Genomic DNA, 26051 nt, shown 5'->3' with positions numbered 1-26051 from the left:
TTCCTACTTGAGAACAAAGTGTAGCCTCTTCATGAAAGTAGCCCATCATGAAGTCACAATACTCCCGGGATGTGATTTCACACCTTAAGAAAAGCAAACAGTATGAGATTCAAACAGATAATATGTCTAGTGTCATAATGTCAACAAACTCTCCATTATTCCTTGTTCATTCATAAATACACTTCTCACCTTCCTTTGGTTCCAATACAGCATGGTCGGCCTGTGATGGTACAGTCTATATGAGGCAAGTTGGTATGGTTCCCTGGGTTGTATCTGGTACAGATCTAAACATTAGAGCATCACAACAGTGTGTTAGTGTCAGAATGACATTCCTCCTCACACCTTCTAGTTCAAACCAGTGCTAGGAACTCAATGAATTGATCCAGTTTTCTTCTTTTTTCATAACCTAATCTAACCCTTTGGTCTTTGTTAAATTACTGATATTTTTCGGTGATTTGGGGATGTAATCATCATTAAAAAAATGTAAAATGTTGGAGTTGCTGCTTGAAAGCTTGGTTTAATTAATCTTCGCAGTAAACACGGGCATCGCCGGAAAGATTTTGCGCATTCTATTGTGGGACAGTGAGTCACTTGAACCATTTTTTTAATTTTATTTATTTTTTTATTGAATGTTATGCACAGTACATTCATAATATAACAAAAAACAGCAATATAGAACGGAAAATGAGAAATAAAGAGACATTAAGGCAGATCAGTCTCGGTTAAAGAGGTTATAAAACAGTCAGAATTTGAATCTTTAACTAAATCATTTATCAAATTGAATGTGTGGCTAGACTTCTTATTATTGATTAATTTGATGGATTCTATGTATTATTTACACTCAATGGTGAGTGCTGTAAAGAGTGGGTTAGTTTTCTGAAATTTAGACATATGGATGTGGAATTTACCAAGTAAAATCATCAGATGAATTGTTTGTTTTAGTTTTTTTGTTTTTGTGAAACAAAATTGTATATTTTGCTGTCAGATTTACTGTAACTTTCAAATTATTAATCAAAAATGTTCCATATCCTTCCAGAACAGTTAAATTACTGGAAATTTTTGTTTTACTTTGTTCCCGGTATTTCCCGTGTCACCACCTCAATCCGCCAGACATTACATTTCGGACGAATTCTCATCTTTCCGTGTCAAACCCAAAATAACCATTTGTTGTTTTAGAACAACTTTCAGTCCATGAAAACACCAAAAATGTCACTTTGGTAGAGTTTTGTTGATGAAATATAAGAAATCACGGTAAAAATGAAGTAAATATGCCTCCGTCTATGGGACCCCACGTCATCCCACAATGAAATGCATTACATTTTTCCGACAATGAATAATAATTGTCGTCTCTATCAGCTTTAAACAAAAGCATAAATTCAAGCAAATTAAATAAATTAAAAAAAACTACATTTATTGAATAAGAAATATACTAATGGTAATTGTTGAATAAATGGCATTTTATGTATCTTTTAACATAGTACACCATGACAAAATTATATATTCAGATCTATAACTTTGACTCTATATATTTAACTGGAATAACAGGCTTTGGAATAAACTCACCGGCCACTTTGTGATGTCATCGGGCCATTCATGGGGCGACACTGACGCAGGCTCTAGACAAATCCTGTAAAAACAATGATTAAGTCATTATAACAACATGACGTGCTATACTACAGAGAGATAAGGCTAAGGTGGAGTGCCCTACCTGGGATCCTGATGACACACTGAACCATACTGTCTGTCTTTACCATTTAACTGAGGAGTGCTGGAGTGCCGCGGCCACTTCACCCACACTGCCAGAGTACTCTAGATAAAAATAGTTTGGACCAGGTTCATCAAGAGCTCCTCAGAGGATTTGGATTCAGAGCGTGTTTACATACCGAGCACTGTTCCTCTGAGGTCTGGACACAGCCTGAGCGATCATTTCGTACACAGCAGGCAGAATTGCGTTCAATAGCTCTTTTATCCCTGATAAGATCGTGCACCTGCTTGTCTTGTCGCATGCATGGAGAGAATTTGGCCCCCAAGTGGATCAGGGCTTCCTGAAAACAGATAAATAGATAGAACTCTATGAACCAACCCTGATACAGTATATACACACAAAATCTCAGCACAACAAAATCTTACCGAACTCGGCCCGATCCAAAAGTTCTCCTGCTGTACAAACTTGACATTTTCATATACGCCTTTGTTTCTTAAAACCTACATTGAACAAAATGGAGGAAATCAGTGCAGTAAAAACCCTGATGATGCTCATGATGTTTGGATTAGCACTCACAGAATCAACTGTCTCATGCTGGGAGAAGCCCACTGGTGCAATGCCATAGATACACACGGCCAAGATTGTGATGAGCAAATGGACAAAGGTGATCCAGTAAGTGAAAAAAGGTCTAGAGGAGACAAACGGCAGGTACAGGTACTGTCAGTGAATATCAACATTCAGCAATGTCATGTGGCAGCAGACTGAGTGAAGCAGCACCTGTGGTCGTCCATGTCTTCTATCTGTCGCTTGACGTAGCTGTCAATGCGTTTGCGGTATGTGCGGTTGGTGAGCTTCCCTACCATTCCCAACCCGTAAGGCCTCTTCTCTCGGGCAAAGAGCTTCTTCACGGGTACGACGATACGCTGACCTCGCCGCTGTCCGTGGACGCTCACCACTTCCTGCCGCAAGGGCACCTTTGGCGGTCCTGGGGTTCCTTCTTTGGCTTTACGCCAACCACGCTCAAGAGGTCTACAGGAGTGAGGAGGAGGAGAAAGTGATGATGCAGCTCCAAATTGACATTGCTGTCCACATAGTTTATCTGTGATTGGGTTGATGGTTTTAATAAAATGCTATTTGACAAACAGCGGGAACTGACAGCATTAGGTGACTCCTCTCCAGCTCCGTCTTATCAAGGGCACTGCCCGTCAGCTCAGCCTCATCCTTTTTGTCGCTGATCTCCGCGTCTTTGATGGCCGCCTCAGACGGTGACTCAAACACCTCGTCTGCGTACGTGGACAATTCCTCATGCATGAGAATATCCTAGAAAGATCATAGAAAAAAAAAGTTCATTAAATTAATTACAATCCAATGTGCACAGGAGAGAACAAATAGAATAATACATCTCTGGCCTTACTCTGGCAAAGAACGACGTGTCCAGTTCATCAGGGAAGTCAGCGATGTCCTCCTCCATGAAACTGGCAGGGGTGAAGCTACGTCTTTGAGCACGTCTTAAAGTGCTTTCTCTTATTGAGCGTCCCTAAAAAGCCCAAACAAATCCATAAAAAGGCTACATACACGTGTTTACATGCATCATTCCTCGGGGCTCTGATTTACGGTGATTGCTTAAAACCGATGAAAAAGACTTAATTTACCTCCTGAAACACTTATGGCAATTTCTTTTTTTAATTTTTAATTTTGATTATTTTTTCAAACCAAACCAAGCAGAAATTGTAATATGACAAGGAATATACAATAGCATACCCTTACATTTATGTTTTGGGACAGCATTATGTGCATGCAATAGAAATTTGCGTGCAAAATATGGCGTAATATGACATATGAAAAAGTTCAAAGGCTGTATGACATGGACTAAACCCTCACTGACATATTTCAGGATGATTTTATGCATTAATATGCAATTTCGCAGAGTAAAACAGGTGGTTAATGTGTAGTCAACTTTAACAGATGGACAGACATCAAATTTTGTGCAAATTCTGTTTTCAGTGCGTGTATTTTGCGCAAATACAGTGGAGAAATATAACATTAATGACTTCATTAACCGTACTGAGCATGTTTGGCACAATTTCTGGGGAAATTTTGAAAAGAAAAATTGCAGCCTCTGCATTCCTTTATTACAAAAGAAAACAAAACATTTAGAGACTTGATTAAGTTAAATTAGAATCAGGTGCTGCAATAATATGCATTTCTTTTTTACTTTAAACAACAAAGCTGTGTAAGCATCATTCCATCTTTCCCAAGCGTATCCTCCCTCGCTCTCACCTTGACCAGCGCTGCCGCGGCCCTGAAGCTCATCTTTGCCACAGACTCCCTCTTTCGTCGACGAGGCAGTCTGTTGAGACCTGAGCGAGAGCTGGTGAAGGAGCACAGGGATGCAGCTCCGGGGGTGATGGGAGTCTGAGGCACACTGTAGCCATCCACCTCCTCTACCATGCGGAAGGCTCGCCCTCGAGCTAAAGGGTCCACAATCTGGAGTTCGACATGACAACGGGCATCATAATATAGTTACAATAAAACAAAGTTTATATGTTTAAATTTGAGTACAATACAAATTAGTAAAAACAGGGACGGCTGATCATGGATGACACTGTCTTGATTGGATTATGTGCAATTTGTAGGGCATCTTTTTACCTTTTGCATGCCATGCTGTGAGCCAGGGACATAGAGAGGAGGCGGAGTCTCCGTGCTGGTTAAGGAGATGTTGTCCTGACTGGGCAGATCCATCTCTCGGATCACTTGTGGTTTCAGCTTTCCGTAACGCAGGCTGCAGTGGCGTAAACTCTTCCTCTGCCATTTCTGGGTGGCGTCGCCGTCCTTACTGACTCCAAACCAGTCCGCTGTTCCCCTGATGCCAGCAACACGCACCACAAACTGATCAGCTTCATTTCTCAGAGCAAGAGCTGCCAGAGAGTTACTTTGTCACTCAATTACGATCCTCAGAGGAGGCTTTGCTCTGCGCGAGTGGGTTAACAAACATGGGAGACTCTAATAAAACAGCTTTTCCCAGGATGTAAAAAGATACGATAGATAGTGGAAGCACAGTAAAGAGAACAAGCCTGGGCATGTTTCTGTGCAACACACTTCCAGAAAGAAGCACACGCACAGACGCACATGCACACGCTCGGTCTACTTTGGGTGCACGGTGCAGTGAATTGCTTTTTCATTGTCAACAAAGAGGAACAAGAAGAAGTTAAGAGGAACTCAGAAGCTGCAAACCTTATCTGACCCCTGCAGAGGGCAAATCCAATTACAGTACACTATAATAGTTTGGGTTTTTTGGCATGTGGGCACATTCCTTTACAACATTCTGTGTACATATGCAATCACTGCATGAACCAGGATCCTAATAAGAACCAGAGAAAACATTGTTACCACTCCCTGAGGCCAGGAAGTGGAAGTGGAAACATTCTTCAAAGGATGGTTCTGCACTGATTAGCAGCTGCACACTAAAGCCCAGCTATAGCAATCTGCTGACATTTTAGGCTTTGTCTCTTCCTCTGCTTTACACACTATTGTGAAGTGACTGAAGAGCTGATTTTCTGCAGATACAGTTTGTGTGCCTTCCTTCCTTTTATGTGTGTTGTTTGTCGTACATTCTCATTGTCCACTGAAGACGACATTATAGCACAGGAACCCGAATGAGTCTGAAATGTGATGAAATAAAGGACGTCCCCCACAGACTGACTGAAAGGCCACGGAACACTGAATCAGACAAATATGGAACAGCTACTAGTTTCAGGTCCTCATTGGATATACAAAAGAAAACATTAGCTCGAATGACTGAGATTTTTCTTTTCTTTTTTATTTTTTTTTAAAGGATTTATGTATAACACTAGGTATAAAAAAAAACTGAAATGAAAGATAACACAATACTTAAACAACCAATGACAGGATCATTATACTGAGTTTGGATCAGTTTCAAAAATCTCTATCATTGGTGAATTTTCAAAATTATATTTTGGTTTATAAGTGACTGATCTTTATAAAACTTAGCACATGTAGTTTCATTACAATTGGATAAGAATTGCATTATTTTTTATCACAATTTCGTCAAGTGCCCATACATTTGGACCTACTGTATCATTATAAAACAGAATTGATATTTCTTCCAAGCTTTTAAAGAGGTGGTGATCATGGTATCATGATCAGGATCACTGACATATATTGAGTTAATTTTTTTTTAGACATGGTTTTTAAAACATTAGGAAACCTCATTAGACCAATCATTTAGTGTTAAAGAAACTGTGGAAATGGATAATAAAACAGCTTGATCTACAAGAAAAATTTAAGGAAAATATATCACAAAAAAGAAATGCTACTAATAAATATCTCATCCTAAAAATGCAACTTGGTATTATATCGTCTAATATTATTTTCTGTTGGGTTTTTTTCTTGCAATCGAAAAGAAAATTAATTAAATGAGTTAGAGATCCTGTCGTTTGCAGGAAAGCAGGTTCAGAAGAAAACACGATCAAGCATTGATATTGTTCTGCATTTTTTGTTGCTTGTGGCCTTCTAACAAAGCAAATATAATGGGTCTCTTATTCAGAAACAAGAAAATTCTCGCATCTAATTATAATACAAGATTACAATTTTATTTTGCAGACGTTTTTATCCAAAGCAACATGAGCATTTAGGTGTTAATAGACTTGCTCAGCTTCCCACAGTGATGACCCAGGTTGGAATCTAACCCTTGACTGTCAGATTACAAGCCTGCTTCCTTAACCATCACCCCACCACCACCATTTTTTTTATTATTACTATTTCTAAACCCTGGCACTGAGACTCTAATCTCCATATTCACTCGTCTCGCCCCTAAAACTCACACAGTCTAATTAGCATTTCCTGTCATACCTGAGAAGAGTTCTGGAGAGTGAATGATGTTTCCTGATGCTGCGTCGTGCAGCCCGCTGCCCCTTAACAGGCACTGTGTTAATCCGCTCAAAGTGCACCCGTCTGCTGCTGTGACCAGGTGAGAGGAGATAGATGGAAGGAGCAGGAGAAAACAGGAGAGACAGTGACAGGCAATGAAAAGGTAAAGTGCAGCTTGATAGCGTGCAGCCTTCACGGAGAGAGGAAAGCAGACTGTTCAGCACAAAAGTAAAGGTTTCGTTAATTATCAGAATTTAGCTGATCAAGATGTTAATCAGAAATAGTGATGAATGTAGAAAAGTGTAGGAAAGAGGAACAGTGTAGCATGCCGTGTGCCAGTCACATTGACTATAAATCAGAGATAAATATGTGAATATGAAACTTCAACTGTGAGAGCCAAAGCAGAGGGTAAAGAGCAGTAATCAATACTAAAATACTTGGAAGGAGTTGAAGTGATTAATGTAGTGTCTCTTGTTGTGAAAGGCTGAAGTGGGTTTTCTATATCTGAAGGAATGCATTTTGACCTTGGAGAGGGAAGCCTCTTGTTTTACTAGTATAATTACCTACTTATTTATTTATCCATTTATAATGCGGGAAGCTGTGATCATAATCAGGATGCTGTGGCCCTGGGGAAAAGGTTGATGGTCAATCACAGCTTATATTAATCCTTATGAGGGTGTCCTGATCTGATATTGATATCAGACATCGGTCCAATATCGACAAAAAAAATAACAACCAAAAAACAATATTGAGTATCGAATCTATCGGCCTGCGTCTATAATCTCCAAAACATGATTTTTTTTAATTGAAATTGACGTAATTTCTCTGGGTATTCTAATGTATTTTTTTGATTCAATTGCAGAATATGCTTTTGTTTAAGTTGAACTAGTGCATTTTAATAATATCTTTAAAAGTTTGTATTGGATTTATTGAGGTTATTTTTCAAAGTTCCAATTGTAATTGTCCTTTATTTTATTGTAGAATATTCTGATGTTTAAGGATTAGGGGTGTCCCAATCCAATATCGATGTCGGACATCAGTCCGATATTAGCCTGAAAACGATATTGGATTCAAATTTCCGATTTACCGATTATTATTTTTTTATTTTTCCAATTAATTTTGTATTTATTTTATTCAATTGTAGAATACTGTAAATATTATGTTAAAATGTATGTACCCCATTGGTTAAGTGGGTGAGTTTTTTTCAGGCCTATATGCCGACTATTGTTCTCTGTTTGAGTAACATCAGTTGATCAAGCATTTTCTTCTGTTTCAAGGCAAAAATAAGAAGCAAATATCATGGCTGTTTTTACCTTTTAATGGTCTGCGTGATTGATGACTGACGTTGCAAGACGGGACGTCTTGTGTCAAAGACGTCCCGTGGAGGAGACTGGAGGTGGGACGTCTCTACAGGCATGCTGACACTGCGCAGGAACCCTTGCCTCTTCATTGGCTGCACGGGAAAAGGATGCATGAAAACTGTGAACACCGGAGGTGCAGGTGAAGAGCAGCGCGCGGTATTGACTAATGCAGAGTACCTGAACAAAACTGGTTGGCTCGTCGAGCAACACCTCAGCTGCAGGAATGTCCAATCGGAGCCATGGAGGCTTCTTCCTCTGCAGGCTGCTGCTGCTCTCCCGCCGGGGTTCAGCCATGCTCTCTGTCCCACCCCAGGCCTGCCAGCTGCACACACATCAAAGACACAGGTTACTTATTATGGTGAGCTCAAAATAATCACTTCAATACCAAAGGTTTCCCTTTTTTTTCTTCCTTTTACAGGGACGCCAACAGCACAATGATTCTTGTTGCAAGAATGTTTCACAAGAGGGTGCTAAGGCCATTTTTGTTCAAGCATGGGCATTCACATCATTCAATTTCATAGTCAGCAAAGTAAAAACACAGAGGACGGACGGGCTTTCTCAAAGTGGTTCCCAGTTGTCCAAGAAAAAAAAAAGCAGTAAATATGGAGCGTAAGGAAGTTTACTGCTTTAAACGTAATCCCCACTTATTCTATAGTTAAACCAACCTTAATCCCCATTTGCAGTTAAAAAAGCAGCTCTGCTTCCAGCAGACATCTATCAGAAGCTAATGACTGAGTAAGCCTGTGGGCCACAGGAGTTGCCCAGTAAACCTCAGCATCAGACAGCCAGTGTGGAGCTGCAGCCTTGTTATCAGCATCCCCTCAATTAAACATCTCACCCTCCTTCTCTGGGTATTTCTCCTGCTTCTATCCCAGTTCTCATGCATGGAAATCTGAACTCTTTCACCTCCTAACGCAGCCGATCAGCACTTTAAACAAACAAAAATCAACATTTTTACTGTTGACTAAAGCAAATGTTCCCTCAACAGCAATGGGGAACAAACTGTGTCTGCATCTGCAAAGAGCAGAGAGTTCAAACTGTAAAAGGCAGGATTTCTTAATAAGTGGTGACTTTAAAAATTTTTTGTAATGAGATAAGTCCCACCCCTTTCAGTTTTTTTGATGATGCTAAAACCATGCAAAACACTCAATTTGAGGCTTTTTGAGCTTCTAAGAATCCCACAGGGTCGCGTCCTTTCTTCTCCTGTTACGGTCCTGGCTCACATGTGAACAAGTCCACGTGTTCTATTGAGCACATCTGCTTCCCTTTGCCTTTTCAGTGCACAGCAGGCTTCCTTTTAGCCTTACTGGTGATGGGAAGTGTTGTCAGAGGATCACAGGCAAAGGGAAAATCCATCGCGCATGGTAGCAGAGGTCATCATCACCATGCTGTGTTTTAGTCCTTCTCCATTAATGAGTTAATTGACAGACATTACATCTAGCCTGTAGTAGTACATACTAGCAGTATATTTTCCAGATTCTCTGGGTAGCCTCAAAGCTTAGCGTTAAGAAACAAGTTTATGTTCAAGCAGTAAAGACACATCCCCACATAAAGTCATATCCAACGCCAAATACGACCGTTAATTAGCTGTTCACTGCGATCCCTGTTATTCATTAAAAAAAAAAAAAAATAAGTAAATAGTTTTTCTACTCAGCCCTTAGAATCTTGTAAAATGACAGGATAAATAAACTCATGGTTATACTTTTTTTTAATTATTATTTATATATAACAGTTGGCAGCCATACATGCTTTGATGTAGGCCTTCATAACAACTTTATGCTTTTAATTTCTTCCCTATAGAGTCACTTCTAAAACTTATTCATGCTCCATTCACAAGTAAAGATTAGGGTATTTGTCTTTAAAGCATTAATGGGTAGATGACGTGGATTTCCTTAGCACGGCCAATTGGATCGCTTAGTCAGCTGTTTGTTGCAACAATTTAAATCGCAATGAAGGAACCAGAACAAGGAGACAGGAGTAATAATGTTAACTACTAGGGGTGTCCCGATCTGATACTGATATCGGCTATCAGTCTAATTATAGCAACAACAATACAAAAAAGAGCATCAAATTACGTATATCTGCATGCTGCTTCTAAATTCTCCAATATAATAAACATTGTTTTTAAGGATTTTCAGTCTCTTCTAATTATTTTTTTTAAATTCAATTGTTAAAAATATATATAACTTGTTGATTAAAAATGATGAGTCAGTACTGTTGCCGACAACTGTAAACTGTTTGAGTATAACATCACTTGATCAAACATTTTCTATTATTCCACACTACAACACAACTGCTTCTGCATACACTTCGTTCAGATATCGTACCGGATCGATATTTGTATCATCCAATGCCCAACGTTGGAATATCAGCATTTTTTTGGAAGTAAAAAAGATGAATTAGAACACCCTTGGTTAAACTAACACTACACAGATTAAAAAAAAACGCTTTAGAGGACACCTAAGATAAAATACTTAGAAAAACCTTAGAAATATCAAATCTAAGACCTGCTTAATAACATTAAAAAATGTTGCTGTTTTTTTAGTATCTTAAACATTTTGATTACCTTTAAACAGCTGACATATCACATTATTATTATAGATATGCAGCAGGATTGATAGTGTATTCAGTAAAAAAGACATTTAGTTTCAGGAACCCTAAAACTGCAGCAGCAGTCGTACCATGGCCACTATCTGCACACTGACTTATTTTTTATCTTGTGCTGTTTGACTTCAAGTGATAACGTGTAGATTAGCAAAAGTGATCACCACGCTCAAGCCTTCTGGTGAAAAGCCAGAATGTCTTATAGCTATGAAGCAGGCAGAGATAAAGCGATTAAAATAAGGGTTTGCATGCAAATGCTTTTCTTGTCTTGATTGTGAAAGAGCATGTACAGTGAAAGCAAGTCGTATGTTTTGATCCTCATTGTAAATTCATCATGTGCCAGTTACTGACATTATAATAACACAAACGTGACATAATATCTCAGCTTGTGCAGCACGAACAGCTATTAGTGATGTCAGCTCCCTCAGGCTAGATTATTCCACGTTCAATTACTTTTGCCATTAGCTCAAAACAGGAGGGGCTAGTGAAAGAGAGTGGTTGGTGAGGGAGGGGCGATAAGCCTGTGGGCTGCAGATGGGAACAGACTGGGTTGGAAACGCCATTAAAGGAAGCCAGTTCTCCTTTAAGCCTAACATTGTTTGACTGCTCTGCTTTAACTGCTCCTGCTTTCACTGTTTATCCAAAAGACTGCAATGAACACAAGTGGCTCGTGTAGTAGTCCTCCATATTAGGGCTGCTCAACTACTCAAAATTCGATTACAATTTTGATTATTACATCCAACGAGAAAAAACGATTATTAAAAAAAAAAGTTTTAATCGCTAAATAAAACAAACCCACTATTTTGGACATGTACAAATAATAAAACTTGGCATTCACATTTTATTAATACTAACTTTGAGTTGTTTAATCCATGCACATGCAAGCTCCTTCCCTCCGCCCCGCCCCTCTCAAAGCTAAAGCTAGCCTGCAGGCCAACACGGGGAAAGTTGTTGCCAGTGGTCTTAAACATGGCAGGAGAAACGCAGCAAAAACACTTGGTAAACAAGTGGCAAGTCAAATTCTCTGATATGGGAACACTTTTTGTCCAAAAAATAAATAACTTTTTGGTTGACAAATAATTGTTTGAATAATCGTGATTTCATTTATGACTAAAATAATCGTGATAATTATTTTTTCACTTTTAAACAACTGTAACTGAAGAATGTAATTTAGGTGAGATGAATGCGGGTAATTCCGCTAGCTGACAGAAAATACATTTTGTAGCCTCTAGACCTGTTCTGATACATAGAATGAGTCCAGATAAACTTTCACTGATGATGATAACAACTATTTTTGTGAAAAATTGCTGCTACATATGCGGTTTCTTATGTTATCATCTACAGTTGAACTAAAAACGTGTGTGTGGGAGTATAGATGTTCTTGTTAAACTCTGTTTCTAATGAGTATTCAAACTGCCGGTTAGCCTGTTTTAATATTCATGCTATGTATTTTATTGTAAAAAAGAGCAATCAGAGAGCGTAAACCTCTTTGCCAGATATTGGCAGTTATATGGATCGTTGATCCTGATTATGATCATTCATAATTTAAAGGTTTGTTAGAAATATATATCCTCATTAATAACAATACAGTAGATCCAAATGTATGGGCAACCTATGTTTTTTAAAATAAATTGCAATTAAATTTGCAATTTTGATCCAATCTGGACAAAACTTGGTGGGATATTTGAGGAACCAATCTGACATAACAGTCAAATTTTAGAAATATCGGTCATTTATGAAGCGAGATATGAATTTTTTTAATTGAAAGTGATTCAGAATCAGTATTGATTCGGATTCCCTCCAAAATGTAACAGAAACTTCCATAGCGTAAGGTGTGTCTTTGGGTAAAACGTTGTCAAAATCTGTAAAGCACTTTTGGTGTAAATCCTGCTAAAGACAATGGTGAAAATATTACCTGCATGGCAGAGGTAATAATCAACATTAACGGTAACCAAATTTAAACTGATGCAAAGCCAAACACTACAAGTTTAACTATTCAGTAATTGAATGATTCAGCGACAAAACCACAGCACTTTATCTGACTGAATGTGGTGAAGCCATTTATCTGGCCTAGGCGGTATGGCAACTCTCTGAAGAACGTATTAGTTTCCTTGTACTTACATTCCATGCTGATTTAGAACTTCAATTCTTCAGACCAAGTTGATTTAATCTGGTTTTTCAAAAAGGTTTTGTTTTGACTTCATGATTCACCTCTCAAGAAGAAAAACACCCACATGCAGACCATTTAACACCGGAGCTTTACAGTCCTGGCTTCCTGTCATCCATGAAAGAAACACTCACACTTCCTACTCCAACGCAAGATCCACGACAATTAAACGTGAATAGTTTTTCATTCTGAGGCTGAGGCTGCCTCTTTAGAGTGCATTAGGCAGTAGAAACCAGAGGACAAGCTGACATCCCTCCAGGTGCCGTGAGGTCCAACAGGCCATAATAAGTGGAGCTGACAAGTCCAACCACCACAGCTCTTTTTTTTTCTACCCCAGCAGCTGCAATCTGAAGCATTACACTGTGCCTACAAACTCAAAACTTTTCCATGCCATTATTCATTTTAAGAGCTTTTTTATGTCTTCACATAAAGGAGATGTCGACGTGCCTACATTGCTCAAGTGCCTGTGAGTGAAGTGTATCAGGTGTTTGAGATAAATAAAAAGGAAGGCACATTTTTTAAAATCTTTTCGATCCAAGGCTCTTTCTGTTCTCAGGGTACATACCCACATTCCAATAACTCTGTGGTTGAAGCTTGACCAAGCCAATAAGGCAGAGCAGGAAACCACATGGAGTTTAACCATTATGGACAGAAACTGGCAGGCTTCCGGGTAGAGCACATCCTGTGTATTACTTTACTCCAGGAGCCCACAGCCGGCCTGACTCAAAGCGCTGTGTCATTGAGGCTGACAGAACGTAAGCTGGGGGGCCAAGCAGGGGTCATGCTAGCTCCCAGGAGATATTGTAAATTCAGGGTGGACGACAGGCTGCGTAGCAAGTAGTCACAACACAGGAACTCTTTAATGATAGTAGTGAGACATGGTCTCTGCAGCACGTTTCATCCTCAAGGGTTTCACTGTGACTATGCTTTTCCTCGTACTGAAAACAAGCTGTTTTAAAGGATGTAAATACAAAGCACACTGAGGGATCTACGTCAAGTGAGGACAACATGTACTTCAAGTACTTCAATGTAGGGCTGAACGATTTTGGGAAATTATCTAATTGCGATTTTTTCCCTAATATTGCGATTGCAATTTCATATGCGATTATTTTTTCAAGGGCCTCTTGTCATGTATTTTTCAATGAACACAAGCAATAAATCAATCTGTTTCATAATAAACAATTTCAGATTTATTTAAACTTTAAATAAATATAAAATATATATCTTAAAGCACAGATTACAACAATAAAGCAAACAAATCTGTGGCGTTACTTCTTCAACACATCTAACTAACTTCACGTTTCATGAAACATGTAAACATGTGGACTGCACTTCTTAAACACTCTGAATTTAACAGGACAGTACAAGACAGGAAAAAAAACAATAAAATTTGCTGCCTTTGCGATCAGAAAAACGCGTTTTATGATATCGCGATAATATTGCAAATGCAATTAATCGCTCAGCCCTACTACAATGGCCACATACATTCAACTTTGATAACAAATAGGTGGGGCCAGTGAAATGTGTCACAGTACCATTCGGAAATAAACGCACACAAAACCTACTCGTGTCGCTTTTAAATCATCGTAACTCTGCCAATATTTGCCCTATTGCAAAAATCAACAGTTTCTAAAAGCTAGCATGTTGCTAATTACAGCCGACATAGTTTAATTACAGTCATTTTACTCACATACGATGGAATAAATAAAGCTACTGTTTTGTTTGACATGAGCGGGCAGAGAAAAAAACAGAGCAGAGAATGAGGGATTTTAATTAAAAATGTCAGCAGGAAGACTCAGATAATAAATGCCCATAACATTCAGAAAAGGGAATTGACAAAGAAGGAGCAATGGGAGAGGAAACATATTGGGAGGAAAGTTATGGTAAGATAAATACAATTTTTAGATGAATAAATGCCATTCTGATTTGTTCCAGCTAGTCTTTCACTTGTAACAATAATTCTGTGTAAATTGCTGCTTGTAGTGTGTTTTTACGGTTACAGTTGGAATTTCTCGGAGGCAATATTTCTATATATTGTTACAATCATTGAGAGATTTATAGATATTCATTATGCATAATAACTAATTTTGTTTTGTCTTTGTTATAAAGAGAAATATTACATTTCAAACATTACAGATGTTAACTACTATTTACTGATGTACTATGTTGTATATTTCTGTTACGAGACATGTCAACACACACAGCCTCAAGGACAACATGTAAACTCCACACGGGACTTGAATTTTTGGCATCTAAATGTATTCAAACAGATTAGATAACAGATTCTCAGGGGAAGCACAGTGGTGTTGGCCTTCTGCCTCACTGCATGAAGGCCCTGGGAACTGGATTTGACTCCCAGTTGACTGGTGGTCCCAAACCACCAGTTGCAGACTGGTAAGGGTCCATGGACCATTTGGTGCGGGGCCACAAATAAACAAACAAGGTTTAAAAATAAATATATATTTAATTTTTACATCCATTTTCTGACCTGCTTTCTCCTTTTTCAGGGTCGCGGGGGTCTGCCGGTGCCTATCTCCAGCTTTCTCTGGGCGTTAGGAGGGGGTACATGACCCTGGACAGGGTGCCAGTCCATTACATGGCATCATTTTCTATATATGTTCCAGTTGTTTATTTTTTTAAACTGACACTCCTTCAACACATTTTAAAAATAATTTGTACGCCACAGTGAAACTCAAGCATTGGAAATCGATGTCTGACTGTAGTATGCAAGATGATTTCAGTTTATAAGCGTTCTGACACTGTTTCGTCCTTTCCTTCATTGTCCATCATCCATACTGGGCCATTCACTTGGGATGATGTCAGGCTTGAGGTCCATTTCAGGATTTTCATGCACAATAAAATTAATCTGTACCTGCCATCAAGTAGCTGTCAAATCATCAAGTCAAGTGGTATTGTCTTAAAAAGGAACAATAACTTTGTGCTAACTAGTGCCACTTCCTGACATAGAAGGATATTTCCTTCAGTCTTGATGATTAATGGTAAATGGACTTGATTTTATATAGCGCTTTATCCCCACACTGAATCAGTCTCAAAGCGCTTTACATATCAGCTCATTCACCCAATCACTCTCACATTCACACACCAGTGGGACAGGACTGTCATGCAAGGCGCTAGTCGACCACTGGGAGCAACTTAGGGTTCAGTGTCTTGCCCAAGGACACTTCGACACATAGTCAGGTACTGGGATCGAACCCCCAACCTCTCGATCAGAAGACGACCCACTGCCACCTGAGCCATGGTCGCCAAGTCAACAACTCTCAACGATAGCAACAGTATAAATGACACCCCTTATGATCTATAATAGTACAAGAGTGTCAAGACTGGATGAGGTAAAATCTGTCTGATACAAACAGGTTTTGTCCAGACATACTATAAGAGTTACTCATTTACTCTGCATTCCATAACTATTCATTGTTCCTCTAGTCTCCCCATGCTGGAGGCAAGACTTAACCATGCAAACAATGGAGGGAAACCCCACGAGTCATAAAGTGACTGTGTCTAAACGTTTTCATCACTCGTTTATGTAACTAGAAACAGGTTTCCCCTTTTCAGTAGTGAGTGTTTCTATAAGAATATTTCACAATGATGAGCGGTCTTTTCACTGTGTACTCAATCAGGCAGGAAGGAGACCGTTTTGACGGTTAGACACACAAGGCTACTTAATAACAGGATTTATTTGCACTTGAAAACTCTTCAGGTACATGCCCTACATTCAGTGAGGCCCACCTGCACGTTCAGAGCAGAAAGTTGGCTTTTGATCTTTAAATAGCACATTGTGCTTCCGACTGGGATGAATTAAGACGCTGACAAAACTACAAAGCTCCTGCAAAAGTTTCAGTTGTGTGTGTGGATCATTAAACGGGAACAGAAACGGACGCTAAAAATAAATGCAAGCCTTTAAAGTACAGCATATCATGTTTTTAAGCCAAGCAGAAGTCTTCCAAAACTAGTTTGGATCAATAAATGAAAATCAACAGAAAGCCAATGACACCTTATTTCCTAAGTTTTCATTAGGATGAGTGTGTGCGTGCATCTTTACAGGAACATGAACTTTGATGGCATTCCAATCATAATCCAGATGGATTACAAACGCCCACTCAAACTCGTGAAAGAATCCGGATTTATTATTTTTTTCATGAAATCATCATGTAAAGCACATTGAGTGACCTAGTGTATAACATTTGCTAGGGATGTCCCAATACAACTTTTTCACTTCTGACACAATGCCGATTATGCAGCCTTGAGCATTGGCCAATACCAATATCGACCTGATACGATATTAGCACGAATCATACATACTTTTATTACTTATTTTGTAGTGTGGAATGAAAAGAAAAGGCTTGATAAAGTGATGTCACTCAAACAGAGAACAATAGTCAGCAACAGTAGGTATGAGAAAAACTGACCCATTTATTATTAATCAATTGGTTACATACATTTTAATGGGCCAATAATCAAGGCTGCAATCTCGGTATCGGATCGGAAGTGAAAAAGTTGTATCGAGACATCCCTATTTATTGTCATGAGTGACGGCTGCATTTTAATGAAATGTTTGAGATGTTTGTAATCGAATTGTCACCGGTTCGAATCCGACCTGGGTCATCACTGTTTTATCTTGAGCAAGTCTCTCAATCCTATCTGCTCGTGTTTTATGTCAATTTGGATAAAAGCATCTGCTAAATAAAATTTCTATCTTGTAATTTAAATAAATAAAACACAATATTAGAAATAATCCAAGTTTAAACTGTATTGTTACTCTTCTAACATTTGAAGGAATGAAAAATGGAAGTGTTTAAAAAATATGAAAAATAATATTAGAGTATGATGTTATCTTTTAAAATAATGCTCGTTTAAAAACGGCAGTGTCTTACTTACAGTAAAAAGGGAATCACTTTATTTAATTGGTGATATGATATCATCCAACTATGGATAAATAAGATATCATGACATTTTGCCGCAGGTTGGGCTTCACTTTATTTAGATTTTACAGGTTGTATAAATGGATTTAGATCACGAGGATGGGGATTTTACTGATGTTTAAAGTGCCATTGAATAGACATAAATATTATATTAATAAAATAAATATATTAATAACACCAGGGTTTGAAATTATAAAAAATATTACGGGGGCAATTTTGTCCTCTTAATCTAAAGAATGGGGTCATTTTTAAATGATTGGGAGCCATGGACAAAATGTAGTTAGAGCTTGGATACTTTTATAGATTAAAATGCACAGTAGCTTCTGCCAACACAAATAAATGAAAAGCACAGCCTTTCTTTTTCAGAGAGAAGTTTGTAAGCAGCAGGGATGTCCCGATACAACTTTTTCATTTCCGATATGATACCAATATTGCAGCCTTATCGGTGGATCAGCATGAAACATATATATATATATATATATATACAATTTATTTTTTTCTCTCTCTCTCTTTCTCTTTTCTTTGATAAAAAATAATAATTACTGGTGCTTATTTTGTTGTGTGGAATGTTAGAAAAGTCTTGATCAAGTAATGTTACTCAAACAGAGAACAATAGCCAACAACAGTAGGTATGAAAAAAACTGACCCATTTATGATTAACCAATTGGTTACATCATTTTTAACCTTCAACATAATACCTACAGCATTCTACAATTGAATAAAATAAATTAAAAATGAATTAAAAAAAAAAAAAAAATCAGGAAATTTGAATTTGATATTAGTTTTCAGGCTAATATCGGACCAATATCCGATATTGATATTGGATCGGGACACCTCTAGTAAGTAGTACGGTACCTACTACAGAAAGATGAAGACAGATGTTTACACAAAACAAAACAGTGGGATGCAATAAGAAGTATAATATAAGTTTAATAGACCTAAAGTTTCTAAAGAAAGCAAAATTTAGGGCCAAATGGCTTGTGGCCCTTGCTAATTTCCGACACTGAATTACACTTATTTATTTATTTTCTGATATATGTAAGCTCACTGTAAGGTTATTTACAAAATAATTGATATATCTGGCAGGCCGGATTTGGCCCACAGGATTAGCGTTTTACATGCCTGAACTATAGTCAATTTTAAAAGGACATAAAAAATAATGATCTAAGAGCTAAATTTTCCTGAAATGTATATCTAAACAGAGTTACAAATACAATGTTACCAATTGAACACTTTGAGCATGACATCACTAAATCACTTTAATAGAAAGAGTCTCCTCCCAGTTCTCTTTCTGCTCCACTTAACAGGATGAAAAATATTCAGTGAAGCCTGCGAACAAGGAACAACTGAGAACCAGAAAACGCTGCACTTTTCTGAATTGACCCTCATGACATGATGTGACAGGCTGTCACACCAAAGCAGCCCATACAACATAAAAAAATAAATAAACACACACAGCTGCAGAAATATCTTCTGCAGCTGACCCTGAGATCAAGTGTCACGGCTGTAGCCGAGGGGCAGACGTGGTGGGCGCGGCTGGGGCTGGTAAGGTAAACGCTGGTCATGGATGACACGCTTACAGAAGAAGAGTGCATGGCTGCCTTCTCTCATGTCGTTTTACAGCCCTCGAGCTCAAGTCAGTTTTATTTATTCTACGACGGAAAATGAAATCTTTATTTCCAGGGTGTGGAGATGATTATGTATTGGGTCAAATGCCTGTCTGCTACACTGTCATAACAGTGTTTACCAAATGACTGGATCGCGAGCCAGAGATATGAAAAACTCATAAAGGTATAAATGGCCTCCTAACAGCAGACTGCGTGCATGTGGGGTATTTTTAGAACTCAATTGCAAACGCAAGTCTGGATGAAACCGTAGACACACACATCCTGCTCCTGATCTCTGGGTGGTGGGGCAAAAGCAAACATGAGTTCACCTCTGAAAACAGCCTCTACAAACACTAGATACACAACTTTTATCTTAGAGAAAGATGAATACAACCAGACATCTATCTTTTTTTAACATCACACAAGCAGCAACTCATATCCTAACAGCGGCTAAGAAAAAACCATGCTTCATTATTTTATCTGCAGCCTTTGAAGACGCAGTAATATCCTGCACAGAAAATCAATACAAACAGAGCTGAGACATACAGGGCTTTAAGCTCTATAATCTTTCATAGTAAACAAATAAAAAAAAATTCCCAAACTAATTTTAACTTTACAAAATTAGCTTTCTCATCCTAAGACTTAAAAGACATCAAAAGTGAATAAATGAGTGTTTAAATTATTGTCATTCCACACCGGTGAATTATTTACAGCATGTGTCTCACTGGTTTGACTGAGCATGTCCAGGTACTAGCTGCTTGTTTACCCTGGATGCCGCCGTTCTTTTCAGCTCAAAACCTTTACTTGAGTGGAAAAATAAGACTCGCTTGATAAATCTATGAGCTGAGATTTTTGTCTCTAATCATCAGGAAGCAGCTGACAGAAGGAGAAAAAAAAAGAAAACTCCCTCACCGTGGGCTATTTATAAAAGAGCCCAACACAATTGGATACAAATTTATCCACGAGTCCACTGAGTAAGCTTGGCTACTTTCCAGTGCCTTGCAACACTACAGGACGAGGACCGAAGACTGGGACATGTTGTTCAATGTAATGTTATGAAGAATAATGCTGTCGAGAGATTGAAAAATTGAGAGATTAATTCATTATGCTATGTAATTAATTAACCTAATTAAGCTCTTTTTTAATCTCACCTAAAAATTGCTGAAAAAAGCCCTCTACTTAAGATATTTTCATGTATTATTGTGGCAAATCAAAAGACTGTTATATAACAAAGTGGCTTTATAAAGTCATTTATTGTTTTTAACAGACATTAACGGCGTTATTTTTTCTTGAAATGAATGAATCGCAATTAACGCGTTACAGTGACAGCCCTAATGAAGAATACATAAAACTTGTTACTTTTCGATTAACGCTATATCTAACTGACCTGTGTGTGCCTTCTTTTTAAAAATCAATTTATTATAAAACCTTAAATAAATTTAAAAAAAACACAAGATCTGGGTAATCCCACTCCTTCCAGTAAGTGCCCTTTAGCTACAGACAACCATTGTATTGTCTTCTGGAAGTCTGGCATTCTCTTGTAAAGTGATTAAAAGGAGAATCTCTGGACGACTTGCCCTGACAACATGTGATCCCCATCTAAATAGTTTCCAGCATGATATCAGCCTGAATCAAGTCCACAAAAGGCCTCATTGTATAAGGTGATGTAGACATGGCTGAACAAGGGTCATTGTGCAGCTTGATCGATGTAAAAAATGAAAAAGCAAGAGTAGGCTAAAGTTCTCCTTCCTCCAACAACTGGAAGTATTACACTTAAGCACATTCTCAGCTGAAATATGTATTCAAAGTGCAGCATAAAAGAGTGTACTTACTATAGTTAAGCGCAGGCAGCATAATGGTGTCCGGAAAGCTATCCAAAAAAAAAAACAAAAAAAAGAACTTTTGCTATCATTCGTTAGCTGTTTCTCTTTATCTTGAATAATCATTCAACAGGATAAAAAAGGTAAAAATGTTAGCACACATTGTTGGCAGCATGGGGACCACCAGAAGAGAAAGGTCATGTTACTGCTTGTTTTATTGAGGAAGAAAATGCAGAGCAGCAAAAGGTGGGGGAGACGACGCGCGCAGGAAACACGCTGCAGACCATGTCCGGTTCCCCCTGAACACGGAAACAACACACATTTGCTCACATGCATCAGATCACATCCACAATGTGCGCAAACACAAACACGCACATTTACGTGTACGTCACGGCGTGACAGAAATAAACAGCACATTAGAGTGAGGCCTGTAGCCCACTCGGCTCCTGCAGAGAGTGGACAGATAGTGAGATCTTAGAGCAGTGTGACATCAAAGCTGACGTACCTATTGAAGGGAGCAGATGAAGTGTGGCTTGCAGCAGCGAGACAATAGGGATTAGATGCATTAGCATGAATTCATGCAAAGTAAAGCCAAGAAATGACAAAAAGCTTGCCAAAGTCATAATAAATGAGCCTCTTTTCCAAAGGCAAAAGCAGAACTGACAAAACTTAAGTACTGGCTTTAAAAGCTGCTCTTTAAAAAAAAACACACACAATGTGGAAGCACAAAATAAAAAAATTTAAAAAAACCACTATCGATTAGGAGTGTGACAATATCTCAATACGGCGATATTTTTCCGCACGATCGTTTATCGATATGCTCCCGCTAAGTATTGTTTTTTTTTTTCAAAACATTTTCTACTTTTTCACTATAATGTGCAGTTACGTCTTCACAGAAATCAGGAACCAATATATTGTTTACTGGAATATGGCACTATACTGGTGTCACTGGTAAGAAAGACCCTATTTTTTGTTTACAGAAAGCACTATTGGAGATACGTATTCATTTACATTGGTATGTTGACACTAGGGATGTAACGATTAATCATAAAGCAGTTAAAAATCGATTCATAGGTATCACGATTCACATCGATACTGTGAAAATTGAATCGCAGTACTTTTTTTATTCAGAAGTGTTGACGGCGGGCGGAATCTGCTAATACTTGCTTTCTGGCCCCCTTCTACTTTTAAACATGTTCATAAATGATTCCTTACCCCTTTAGCACCAAAAAATATCTGTAATATTACGTGAATATCTGTAAAAGTCACGTTTTTCTATTAGCTCTGTCTGCTAGCATAGCATGCCAACCGACCACTGGGTTACCAGCGCCCTCTACTGGTCCAAACAAATATCTGACCTAAATATGGTGATATAAAAAAAAGTCCAATTGTTAAGGCACAAAATACATTTTCAGTTGCACTTTTAAAAAGAACTATTATGCAGTTTTGCATTGTTTACTATAGAACCAGAATTTAAATTAATAGGCTTCTTCTTCATTTGTATTATTCCTTTATTTATTTCATTCAAGATTTATTTTTAGTTAAACTGCATTGTTTTGAATAGTTTATAAAGGGATTCTTTTGACAATAAAAAATAAAAGGAAAACAGTATAGATTTTTATAGTTTTTTCCCCCCAAAAAATAAAGGAATATTTTTCAGTCATCATTTTTCTACAGTCCCATTTTGTAAAATAAATCGTGAGAGAATCGTATCATGAACCCAGTATCGTGAATCGAATCGTATCGGGAGTTGAACGAATCGTTACATCCCTAGTTGACACTTATTTACAGAAATGTTGCACTAAAATAGTGTCACTGTTCATAGGACACACTCAAAGATTCCTTGTTACTAGCTGTGTTTCCATTACAGTTTTTCTTAGTAAAGTAAATAAAGCAATATTTCGACAAAGGAGGAAAACCTCTGTAAATGGAGTTTCCTATTTACACAAAGCCAACACTGTTGGGCACCAAATTCATCACACCACCGATCTAAGACGGTAGTCATAAACAGGTGTTACATGATGTGTACTGTGAGTCATGGTAGTCGGCTTCAGCTAGCCTTTAATATAAACTCTAATCATGCTTTTAAGTATTTTTCAGTATGCCTTCTCCTACAACCTGAGTGCAAAAAACTTTATTTGCAATTTTGACAGTGGGCTAATCTATCTCCAAATCATGGTCAGATTCACTGGCATCTGAGCATGAAATGTCAGGAAATATTTATTTTTCACTTTACTCCATGGCTGTGCTTTGATGAGTGTTTGTGGGCAAGTTCTCTCGCTGTGACGTAACAGTCAAGATGCCTGTGGTTCAAAATTTTTGCTTGGAGGCATTCTGAATCACGACTTAATGTCACTTGTTTTTCATGGTTGTTTACTGGTGTACGACAACAGTATAACAATTGTTTTATTCTTTTTTAAATGTATTGCATTTTTGGTGTCATGAGCACTTTAAACAATGAACTGTCTGTGCTGCCATATTTGGCTAACATGCAGTGCGTGTATGTGTAGGGGAGAACATACAAACTACACAGACAGGCATATATGCCTGCAATAAAAATGGGCAATAAGGTATCCACAATGTTTCACTTCATTTTTTAAATTATATAGTCTTTCTAACATTATTCAAACAATATTTATTCATTGGTTCTGTATTTTGGAGTTTTTAAATCTTGCAGTAAAGTTTATAGTGTTTTATTACAACCATTCTCATTTCACATCATACAGTTACAGTATATACAGAACTTTACAGGTATTGCCAAAAAGTTTCTCCTTGAAAGACATGACCAGTCTGGAGATCTCACATGTCTAATCCTTCAACACCAAATCAGACTCAGTGACACAACTCACTCTGAATAAGTTGACAACACACCAAGAACTTTTTCATCTCAAAGCCTTCTCTTTGTATAGGAAGCAGGAAATCAATTTTGGTCTGTGCGTCTGCTGCTGAAATAAATCTCCCAGATCTGAATCAATTTCCTCTGCTACACACCTGTTGATTAATGAAAAGCTGGAGACGCAGAGCACTGCTAATACAGTTTGGTTGACAGGTGGTGATGCTAAAGAGCAAAGTAATGAAACTGACAAATACTTGAACACAGGTTAGAGTATCTGCTGGTGCAGGTAGAAGGAAAAGCTCAATCAACCCCTTCCAATGATTACTGCTTAAAAATCTGAACGGTTCCAACACAATTAAGTGACTCTAGCTGGGTTTCCATTACAGTTTTTGCAAAATAAAATCGATATTTCTAAAGTTTCGACAAAGTATAATTGCGCTACGAATGTGTTTCCATTGAAGGTTGCTTTGGGCAGGAGCCTCGTAACTCCCATGAAATCTCATTGTGCGAGACTTTGCTGCAGGAATACGGATTCTCAAAATCTCCTTATAACATTCCTTTGGTGTTTGCTGTCTAATGTGGCAGTGATCATTTTAAAGTATAATGCTAATGATCTCCTCTCCTGTCTACACGTACCGCTCCATGTTTTCTAAGAGAGAAGCGGTCATGTGTAACCTTGCCAGCAAGATGGATTCTCCTGGTAATCACAAACACCAGAATCCATTGTGTGCTGTTCCTGCCTTTGCCTTTCGAAACCGAACTGAAACGATTAGAACCAATCACGAAGCAGTGTTGTGGTTTAGTGCCAAAGCAAAACTGGTGCATAGGCAGTTGCGGGGAGAGGAACTGGCTGGGCTACCGTTATTAGCATAGCTCTGAATCAAAATAGAAAGATGTCGACGCAAGAGGATGGTTAACGTGACCCTTAACTCGCATACTCGTGTTGCAAAAATGGCAAAAGTCACTCAACAACATATTGACCACAGCATTACTATCCCAAAAGATAGTTTTCACCAACGAAGCCTTGTTGTTGTAGTGGCGTCTCCGCGGTGCATGCCGATGACGACATCATCATTTGTTACCGTGTGATTGGCTAAAACACATCATGGTGGACAGGCGCTTTGCCCAATCAGCTTCAAGCATTCTGTTTATGTCCCTCCCTGGTTCCGAAAGGATTCGCAAGACACAGACCCAGATCGATGTGGAGAACTTGAGTTAGAGGGAGGGCTACACATCAACCTGGCTTTTGCCAGGTTAGGTCACGTGACCAAGTATGTCAAGTTCTGTGACGTGTTATTGCGGAAAAAGTGTTACCATAGTGCTTTTGCAAGCCATTTCAATACCAAAACGTCTGAAAGGCCTCCTTATGAAAGCGCAAAAACTTTTAAGCAATATTTGAGTTCTTTTTATTTTATTTGAAATTCAGGTGTTTTCATTAATAGTTTCTGTTGCACTATTTAGATTTTGTGCATTTCCAAAAGTAATGGAAACAGCTTCTGATGCAGTCTCAAGTCTTTTAAGTCCTGATAAAAAAAATCACAGGTAAAAGAAATTAAACATTATGTATGTGAAACCTTTACTCATTGTGTAAAGTAGAGCTGCAACTAACAATTATTTTAGTAGTCGACTAATATAGCCATTGTTTTTTGGATTAGTCGACTAATCCCAATAATTTTTTTTGTTTTTTAGCACCTGTGAAAGTAACCCTGTTGTACTCTGACAACATATTTTACAGAAAGGAACAATGAAATGACGTATAATAGTTGATCACAATAGAAAATAACAAATTAAATACCTACTACTACTCATAACGGAAACACTTTGTAAAAAAATAACAAAAGATGTTGCTAACCTGCCTTACAGGTAATGCTGGTAAGAACTTTAAACCAACTAAAGAGTTGTGCACTATCATATTCAGGATGCTCTCTGTTAGTACTTAAGCTATTTGGGAGTGAATGAAACTTTCCTCATGACAAACTCATCCAAAGGCCTTAGCTTAGGAGCAGTATTAAAAAAGGATGTAAATTAGTTCACAATTTAAAGATTATATATGTTTATAACAATAAAATACCTGATACAAATTATAAGATTACCTACTAAGAAAAATCTAATCATTCATCA

The 26051-nt window shown here is 38.1% G+C and overlaps 1 protein-coding gene across 5 annotated transcripts in view; it reads right to left on the bottom strand.

Annotated features, from left to right (window-relative positions):
• The window catches only part of rhbdf1a (rhomboid 5 homolog 1a (Drosophila)), a 51179-nt gene that overhangs the window by 5111 nt on the left and 20017 nt on the right, over positions 1-26051 (bottom strand). For 2 of the 5 annotated variants that reach the window (XM_028455216.1, XM_028455214.1), the window contains exons 2-16: positions 8134-8278; positions 7909-8048; positions 6578-6685; positions 4355-4568; positions 3986-4192; positions 3120-3242; positions 2862-3025; positions 2483-2734; positions 2282-2393; positions 2131-2205; positions 1884-2045; positions 1709-1809; positions 1564-1627; positions 190-284; positions 8-83 (exon numbers count right to left, since the gene is read on the bottom strand). In XM_028455216.1, the coding sequence (XP_028311017.1) occupies positions 8-83; positions 190-284; positions 1564-1627; positions 1709-1809; positions 1884-2045; positions 2131-2205; positions 2282-2393; positions 2483-2734; positions 2862-3025; positions 3120-3242; positions 3986-4192; positions 4355-4568; positions 6578-6685; positions 7909-8048; positions 8134-8250 (2010 nt within the window). In that variant the 5' untranslated portion in view covers positions 8251-8278. Of the gene's footprint in view, positions 1-7; positions 84-189; positions 285-1563; positions 1628-1708; positions 1810-1883; positions 2046-2130; positions 2206-2281; positions 2394-2482; positions 2735-2861; positions 3026-3119; positions 3243-3985; positions 4193-4354; positions 4569-6577; positions 6686-7908; positions 8049-8133; positions 8279-21106; positions 21126-26051 lie in introns of those variants that run through there. The other 3 variants (XM_028455215.1, XM_028455217.1, XM_028455218.1) reach the window with 3 other exon arrangements.

Source organism: Gouania willdenowi, chromosome 8 (assembly GCF_900634775.1).
Source record: "Gouania willdenowi chromosome 8, fGouWil2.1, whole genome shotgun sequence".
Lineage (NCBI taxonomy): Eukaryota > Metazoa > Chordata > Actinopteri > Blenniiformes > Gobiesocidae > Gouania > Gouania willdenowi.
Note: the sequence above shows the minus strand (reverse complement) of the source record. Positions and strands in the feature narration are given on the sequence as shown.